The 9,349-nt window shown below is 27.0% G+C and overlaps 2 protein-coding genes across 3 annotated transcripts; both read right to left on the bottom strand.

Annotated features, from left to right (window-relative positions):
* Positions 1-663: 663 nt before the first annotated feature.
* Positions 664-2,337, bottom strand: LOC107469285 (BTB/POZ domain-containing protein At3g56230). Of its 2 annotated transcripts, none has more exons than XM_016088664.3 (3): positions 2,038-2,337; positions 1,771-1,947; positions 664-1,124 (listed from the first exon to the last, which is right to left on the bottom strand). In XM_016088664.3, exons 1-3 carry the CDS (start codon positions 2,230-2,232, stop codon positions 678-680), a joined length of 819 nt encoding a protein of 272 aa, XP_015944150.1. In that variant the 5' UTR covers positions 2,233-2,337; the 3' UTR covers positions 664-677. The 2 variants fall into 2 exon arrangements, with proteins under 2 accessions (XP_015944150.1, XP_015944151.1); XM_016088665.3 differs by having other exon boundaries at positions 2,043-2,213.
* A 3,425-nt stretch (positions 2,338-5,762) lies between these two features.
* Positions 5,763-6,642, bottom strand: LOC107469276 (uncharacterized). The gene is made up of 3 exons (XM_016088654.3): positions 6,446-6,642; positions 6,203-6,296; positions 5,763-6,096 (listed from the first exon to the last, which is right to left on the bottom strand). The coding sequence occupies exons 1-3, from the start codon at positions 6,489-6,491 to the stop codon at positions 5,922-5,924; spliced, it is 315 nt and encodes a 104-aa protein (XP_015944140.1). The 5' UTR covers positions 6,492-6,642; the 3' UTR covers positions 5,763-5,921.
* Positions 6,643-9,349: the final 2,707 nt, after the last annotated feature.

Raw genomic sequence — 9,349 nt, 5'->3', positions numbered from 1 at the left:
ATATATATATATATAAAGTTAATACATGTCTAAATATTATTGGTTTTTATTCAAAGAGAGCAAGTCTCTCTGATCAGAGTTTTTATAACTTTGAAAGACGTGGAAGAACTCTTCTCTTTCACTCCAATGCTAAAGTCTTCCATTTTTTCTGACACACAGTCAATTAAATGGAGCTCCAATTTTAATTACCGTTGGAGTTGCTCTAAATACTCAATTCGCTCGAACTCAACTGAAGCGAATTGACAAGTTCAATCGACCCATAGCAAGTAGGGTTAGTTGCAGAACAGACAGTATTGCAAATAAAATAGACTATTTGTATTTTGTTCTCACAAAATTCGTCGTACTCGTTGATGAACTTCATGAAAAACGTGAAGTTCGTAGTACTTTTTGACAAACTTTAAGACAATTGTGTTTTTGAATTGGATCTGATATTTGAAGTTCGTCGATGGAGTACGACAAACTTGCTTTCAATGTAAAAAAAAAAAAATCTGAAAATTAAATATGGCTTAATTTCTTTTGTTTGAAGTTAAAATTTTTTTATTTTGTTTTAAAAAAAATGCCAGCTTTTAACTCTATTATTTGTGAAAGTATATATACAATTGAATGGCTACTTTATTACTAGAAATTAAAAGAGAAAAGGCAAATTAATAGTCAACGTAAACGAAGACCAAACATAATTATTTGGAACCATTTGCAAAAGCCCTTGAAACCAATTGCACGGTTAAGTGTGGATTCCTATGGACAAAAGCTTCAAACCTAGGCGATGACACAACATGCTCAATGTTCTTAACTAAGAAAACCAACGTTGTCTCCTTCAAATTGTGACTGGAACACACGTCGGCGATCTCAAGCGTCTGGAGTGCATTGGAAGTGTCGAGTGAACTCAGCAAATACCTCTCGCAGTGCCTTAACAAATGTGGGATGGCGTACTTATCGGCGGCGCGCGATAAGGCGTAGACATCCTTTGCGATTGTTTCTTCAGGTAGTGTGCCGCTGTAGAGGAACTCTAGTAGAGATGATAGCTCTTCATGGTTCAGGTCTGGTATGGTTATGGTTTGGTTATTGGGTGCTGCTTTGCATTCATCACACTCAAGCATGTTCTTAAAGATTTCTGATCTTGTTGCCTATATAATTACAATTCCACATAACAAAGTCAGATTAATTTTTATTGTTATTACTAGTATTTAAGAGCGAGCTTCGTTATTAGTTAGTTGGATAATAATTTTTCGCGGTCAATATGTATATAATTTTACTAGAATTAACTATTTATCGATTAATATCACCCAAGTGTCTTTTTGAAATTTTATTTTTAATTCATATTAACATTTAAATCAATATTTGAAAGTTGGCTATAAAAAAATTTTCTTATATTTTTTGTTACTCTATATGCAGATTTTGTGTAATGTAGATTCAAATTATGCTGAAATTCATATATATTCAGAAATTGATAAAACATAAAAAATTTGGTGTATTAATTAACATCTCACTAAAAAATGTTAGGTCTCTAGAATTTCTTTTAATGTCAAACTATAAAGTAAATCTTCAATTAAATCTTTTATAAGGTAAAATTGTTCTTCTATATTAAAAAATGACAATTACATTTTTTTTATTGTTTTGAAATGAGTGTGTGATCAATCTTTTTATAAAACTTACACAAATTTCTAATAAAGAAAATGATATTAATATTTAAGAAGTAACTTGAGCAAGAAGCAATAAAGCATGAATGGTGGCATTAAACAGGCAAAAGAAAACAGAGAGAAGCGAACTGACCAATACAGACTTATGTGCAGGTATTGGAAGACCATGGCCACCTGGGCTAACAAGTATATCGGTGTGAATTTGTTCTTTGAAGGCTGTAACAATGCCTCTAAGAAAACCCAAATCCTCCTTTTGTTGATTCAAAATCTCTATCTGCTCTGACCACCATCTAATACAATCATCCAATGTCTGTGCAACAAAAACAAATTGAATGAGTAATTAATTACAAGTAATGAAATCATATATAAAATAATATGAAGTAAATTAATTAGAGCTTGCCTTACTGGAATTTCGCCTTGAAGCCAGAGAGCCATTATTATTGTTATTGGGATTAGTGTTTTGTTTTGTTTTCTCAGTTTCGAGATTGTTGATCATGTTGATTATGGTCCTTGCTCCTTCATAACAAGCCCCACATATTGAGTTCCTCGGTGGCCTTAATATCAACGGCATGCTTGTGCACACACAACAATCCATATCTATCTTCCTTCTCTTAAATTCAATTCAATAATAAAGATAATATAGCTAAAGAAATGAAGAAGAAAGAGGAGGAGCAGGGGCATATGTTTGGTTCTTCAGAACATTTGGAGGGAGGGGGTGCCTATATATATAAATGGTTTCCATCTTATGTTCAACTAATTTAACATAGAAATATTATTATCCTTTCATGCATATATCATCATGCACAATAATGTACAATAATATTAATCTTTTTTTCTATATAATAATAATTGGATACAGAGTTACTAGTCAACTGTTGCTTTAAAGCCAAATGAAAATATATTTACAAGAACTCTGATAATCAAGCCAATTCGAGGTCTAAGAAATACAAAAATTACAGTTAGAGTCCGTAATTAGATTAGGAAAAAGTAAAGCCAAACAATGAAAATATTAAACAACGTGAATAATAGATATATCGAATGTTCATTTCACTAGATGTATGGATGATTATTTTAATATTAAGATTTAGATAGTTAATTTGAAAGTGTAGTGTATTTGTATTTAATTGGTAATTGTTCATATTATTTAAAATGGTCATTGTTTACCTAGCACTCCCTTTAGATTAGATATATATTTTTAGGCTCAATTTGAATGCTGCAGTGTAACAACAACAATAATAATAAGGGTTAAGTATAATTTTAGTCTTATAAATTGAAAATTTGTTGTCTCCATTTTTTTTCGGACAAAATCATTTTTAAAATTTAAAATTAAGTTTTAAAATCATTTTTTTACTTAAATATTAAAATTTTGAACCAAATTACCTATAATAAAAAACATTATAAAAGAAAAAAATATAAGAAATAGAGTATTTTTACTCCTGCAAAGGAGGAAGAGAAGAAGAAGAAAAAGTTATCCACGATCTACCTCTGTCTTTGTCACTTCTGTACAATTTTGATTCATAAGGTAAAGACGATTTTAAAATCAAATTAAACTTGAGGGATGATTTTATATGTAAAAAAAAATTGGAAAAAATTTTTTTCAACCTATATATTAAGGACCAAAATCATACTTAACTCTAATAATAATAATAATAATAATAATAATAATAATAATAATAATAAGCATGTGGTAAGAGACAGTGCGTTGAGAATGAGATAGGCTGCTATAGTTTGGTGGGATATCTTTTTAGAGTATAGTGCTTAGTATAAAGAACTTAACAAACAAAAGGAACAAGGGGAAGTTAGGATTGAGAAGACGACTTTCCAACCATACAACAGCAAAAATGAGCATGCAAAAGAGAATCCTTGTAACCACTTTTTGGTATTTTATACTATATCATTAATTATTAATATATTCGTGTTAAATTATTAATTAATTAATGTCCAAAAACGAAATAATTTTTTTTAATGGCCAGCCTGGAAATGTAATATATAGTACAAGGCGCAATTGGACTTCTGGTAGCATATGATTAAATGGCTAATCATGATGACTACTAATACTTGATATAATTATTATTTGGTACAACAACAGCACCAAAGAGGAATAGAACATAACGTCGAACAAAAAATAAGTCACGTAACTAACTCAAACTGATTTATTTCTTTATTGGCTTCATTGAAACAAATTTCTTAATTTTCAAAGTTGCACATCATATCAATTAGTTTGACTATCAAAGTCAATATATATGAAGTTTCCGATTGAGGTTAGATGTTTATAAATGTATGTTTAATTAAAAAAAATATAAAAAAGCATGTTAAAGAAAGAAATCATACTTTTGAAGGATTTTCTTAAAAAGAAAACTTCAGCTGATAAATTGTGCACCAAATTTGTTGGCTAAATGAGGTTACACATTGTGTGAACAACCTTCTCAAAAAATGCGGACAATATCATTAACAAACAAGCCAATAATTTTGGCACGTTGTAGGCTACTTTCTAGTTCAATAGAAACACAGGACATTGAAATAGAGATACAAAAATATAAAATTGTGTTTGTCAGAAAAGACATAAACAGAAATAATGCGTCTAAAATCACTGAATTAATGTATTTTGTGTCCATCCTAACAAGAAGAATACAGAAACACTAACAAGTGATATAATTTATTTTTTATTTTTTTATTATTTTTGTCAATTTTTCATTATTATATTTTTTGTTTCAAATTTTTTAAATGAAAAAATAAGAATAAATTATTGAATTTTTATAATTTGTTTTAGTTTATCATCAAATAGAATATAAAAATACAAAATTTTGTATTTCTGTCTTTTATGTATTATTTTTAGTGTATTGTCTTATTCTGTTCTCAGAATCAAACACAATCTAGCATCCAAAATTTGGTGTTAAATATATTATTATAGTAAAAATAGAAAATATAATATAAAAGAGGGTTTTTTAATTTTCACATGATCAACCTAATAGAATACACTAATAGAATATACCGAATATACTAAATAAAAAAATCATTATAATTCCAATATCTTTTATTCAACGTTGCATTTTTTTATTTTATGAGAAAATATAGTAGGAGGTCGGATGAAGGGATGTAGAATTTTTTATTGAATAAAACTCTTTTTTGGGTTATGTTTTTTTTTTAATTTAGATATTCTTTTTATTAGATGTATGAATCTTTTTAGGAGAATTTTTTATAAAAAATGATGAAAAATATTTACTGTGATGTAACTCGTATGATTTAATCTTTATTTTAAGGAAATGATAACTATTTGATTGAAAGTATAATTATCATTTCTCTACAACATTATTTTGATGAAAATATAGACGATAAACTGTCACAATCAAATAGTTATATAAATGCTAGATCATACAAGTTAACATCACATGTAAATATTTTTTATTATTATTAGTTTTTTTTTTTTAAAAGATTCTCATAGAATGGCTCATGGATCTAACGAAAAGGAAGGATAGGATGTGAATTGTCATTTTCCAATCTTTAAGATATGAATAGTCTAAATTGAAAAAAACAAAGATTTTTTTTATTTTAGACTTTTGGTTAGATATGGTATTATATTTTTTTATTATGAACTTTAGTTGATATTTTTTCTGGATCCAAATATTGAATAGGGATGGTGAGAATTTTTTGTCAAATGGTTATAAACTTTTAGTTTTGGTGACCTAAGGGGCTCTAAGGCCATGTTTATGATCTTAATCATCTCATGGATAACCTGAAAGAAAACTGTTGGCCCAATTGGATAATGTAGGCTATCAGGCCCACATAGCAGTTGTTTTTATGTTCATTGGTACAAATGACATCATCTCAACGTCCAAAAAATCAAAATTAGCATCAATCTCGGAAGTGACAAGTGAAGTGAGGCCATTTTCAACATTTTTACTTGAGTAAATAATAATTAGCTGTGACATTCTTTTGGTTCTATTTGCCTCTCATTTATTAGTCCACCTTTTTTTTTTAATAAAGGGTAGTATGTGTATATAAATTGATTATTTGAGAATGAGGTTAAGCATTTTAATTTGCAGTTTGCTCCTACATATATACTTCACTTCTTCCTCCTCCTTATTTATGTATTTATTTTGTATGATTACACTTGGAATTATGCAATTGAGGAATGAAACTTTATAAAACTAATGCTGAGATTTAATTCTCAGAGAACTTATATACACAAGGACACTCGACAAGCTTGTTAGTAATTAATTTCTTGGCGAAAATGCAGCAATATAACATAGATTCGAATTGAAGAAGCATATATATATATAAATTCTAGAAAGGAGAATGTAGGTCCCATTCAACGAACTCTTTAACATTGGGTGAAGAAGATGGTCTAATTCGAATATCCTCATCAACAGAAAGATTCTGATCGTTATTAATATTAGCATAGTAGTGATATGCAGCTGCACCTGATAGAACTGCTAGAGTCAAAGCCTGTGCATTCAACCTTCCAAAACATGCAATAAAAACACCATCAATATTCAATAATAATAATAATAATGTTCTTAAGAAGAGTTTAGTTTATAGGAAATTATTGAAGGCGAAGAAGCTACCTAGCATGGATAAGCCTGAGGCTTGGTTTCATACGAGACTTTGTGCGTGCATATGCCATCAGTGATGCTCCAACACCTGTCGCCCACAGTGCCCCTATATATACCATAAATAATTTTTATTAAACACATTTAATTTTGATATAAATTATTTTATTTTAACAATAGGTCAAAATTAAATTCATTATGTAACATTAAAATTAAAACACGGATAATTTAATTTCGCTAATGTTTTTGGTGACTTACCAATGGTAGTGAGCTTATGCTCTGAAACCCACTGAGCTGGCTTCATGAGAGTTTGAGGAAGGAATGAATTGCTAGTGGTGATGATGAGTGTAAAGAAGAGGGAGCTTATATTTATAGTAGTGTTGTATTGAAGTTGAAATGTGTAGATAAATAGGGATGGCCCCTGGGTTTTGGCGTTGTGTGCTGTTTTGTTGGAAATGGGAACACTGGAAGAGGCTAAACTAGAGGCTTGCTTATGCTGGTTTTGCTTTTGGGTTGTGGGGACAATATGGTCAATTCATCTTTATCATACCACACTCACACTGTAGGTAGCCAACAGATTTTGCTCCCACTCTAGCCTCAAGTATACTTATTTAAAGGACATCCCTACTTTTAGTTTTAAGCAAAATCTAATAAATAACGAGTAAAAATAAGATTATTATAAATTATAGATTTACTCCGTAATTCTTTGTAATTTTATCAAAATTTTAATTCTGTCTTATATATATATTTTTTTAATTGAATTTTTATATTATATTTAAATTTATAACTAAATTTTTACCGTAATAAAAAGATTAAAATTAATAGAATATTTTGTTTTAGTTAAATATTAAACATATTTATTTTGTTTAATGAAATATTTATTTAATTTTAATATTTTTATCATGATAGAGACTTAATTATAAAATTTAATATGGTATAAAATCCTAATTAAAAAAATATATAAAGACTTAATTAAACATTTAGTAAAATTATAGATACTGATAAAAAAATTAAACTTAAAGTATAGAATTTAACTATCATGTGTCTTTAAATAACATATTAAAGTTATTACTAGTAGAAAGTTTAAGATATTTTTTTAATCTTAAATGAATACACAACAAATGTATTGAAAATTAAAGTTTATATTTTTTGTCTAAAAAAAAAATTTTAATTGATAACTTTAACTTATATTCTTAGGACACATATTAACTAAATTTTAAATTATATATTAATTATAAATTATTTGAGTTAATATTTAAATTGATTTTTAAAGTTGCATTCACCTCTCAAATTAGTTTTTAAAATTTTAATTTATTTAATTTAATTTCAAAAGTTTACATTTATAATTCAAGTTAGTTCCTTGATTATTTATTGTTAATGGCACGTGTTAGGATATTATTTGTCCACATATAATAATGTGATGGCATGTTAATAACACATAATAAATCTACATAAACAGTAATGCCACTTAACAGGTCAAATTAGATAAAATATTACATAAAATAAAAAATATTTATATAATAAAATAAAATTAAAATAAAATTTTAAAAAAGATTAAACTGAAATTTATATATAATTTATATATAAAAATTAAAATTAAAAGGATCATTATCTTCCTTTGCCACTATATGACTCCGTCCTGCCACTTAATAGAATATAATTTATCCGATTACAGTTTTAAAAATCAATTCAAATTGATCGATTGAATCATTAACTGATAGGCTAAATAGTACGATATGTAAAAAAAATCATCCAAATATAAAATCGAAGTTAAACTGAATTGAGAACATGGTTGGTTTTTGTCGGCGAAAAGCTAGTGCACTTCAGGTAAAGTAGAGAGTACATTACTTTTTAAAAGTTAATTTACTATTAAAAATGATCAAGTAAATTAAATTTATTTATTATTGTTATTATTTTTTTTATTATGGGATGAACAAACAAACTAACACTAACAAAAAAAAACTAATTCGCTCGTTTAACAGAGGACTATCTTTACACCAAAAAAAACTCAGAAAAATTTAATCGAATTCCTCCGTTATTCTGTTATTGTTGATGTGATGTCTTCAAGCATTTTCACTATTTTGTTTACTAGCAGGTGTTTTTACTATTGTTTTGTCTAGCCACAGATTTTGACGCTCTTGAACCCACTACATTCCACCTCTACCATAAATGGACATTCAAAGCCGAAAAAATTGCTGCCATAGAAAAGGAAGACGCTGTCTATCGCTGCTGCTAGTTGGCTAACTCCAAACTGATTCTGTAGAAGAACTGGTCTCTATGAAGGCGCTATGATTCTCAGATAATGACGCAGTCAAAGCACAAAATACATCAAAGTTATAACAAGTCCATTATCTTTTATTTCAAATTATCCTCAACTTGCACGTAATAGAATGAAAAATTAAAATATAATTTTATTTAAACAATTATTTGTATTATTTTTTATTAATTTATTCAAAAAATAATCAAATTTTGAAGTTAATTGGTATAAAATATTACAGATATAAAATTAAGAAAAATTTTTATTTGTATAAGAATGAGCCTAGTAAATAATTATTCTATTTAATATATAATTAAGAATATTTCTTTCTTTGTCAATGAGTTATAGTTCAAATGGCATATTCTTCCGATGCTTGTATTTATATTTAATATTATAATTTTATTTCACATAAAACAAAATTTATTTAAATTTTAATATTATATACATAAAATATATATATAACACAATTTTTTATCATTGTGTTTATATTCAATATTATAATTTTATTTCACACAAAACAAAATTTATTTAAATTTTAATATTATTTAAATTTTTTTCTAGATTTAGTGCATGAATTTTTAACTTATTTTTTATGTATTATTTATTTTAATTTTAAAGTCCAATAATTTTTTTTACAGACATGTTATTTTTAATATTTATATACTATTTTTTTATTTTGAATTTTAGCCCAATATCTGACACTTATAAAAAAAATTCTAAAACTTGTAAAAAATGATTAACCTGATTAACAGGTTACCTTTTTAAATCCAGACCATTCAAATAAAATATAACAAATGAAGAGTTTAAATTTAACGAATTCACAAGGTATGCAGAACTCCATATTTAGCAAGGAGCATTTAAGAATGAGCCAAAAACGTAAAACAAATGGTGTGTTTTAGTATTTA

The sequence above is a fragment of the Arachis duranensis genome, chromosome 10, assembly GCF_000817695.3.
Source record: "Arachis duranensis cultivar V14167 chromosome 10, aradu.V14167.gnm2.J7QH, whole genome shotgun sequence".
NCBI classification, from domain to species: Eukaryota; Viridiplantae; Streptophyta; class Magnoliopsida; order Fabales; family Fabaceae; genus Arachis; species Arachis duranensis.
This window is presented reverse-complemented; position numbering and strand designations above follow the sequence as displayed.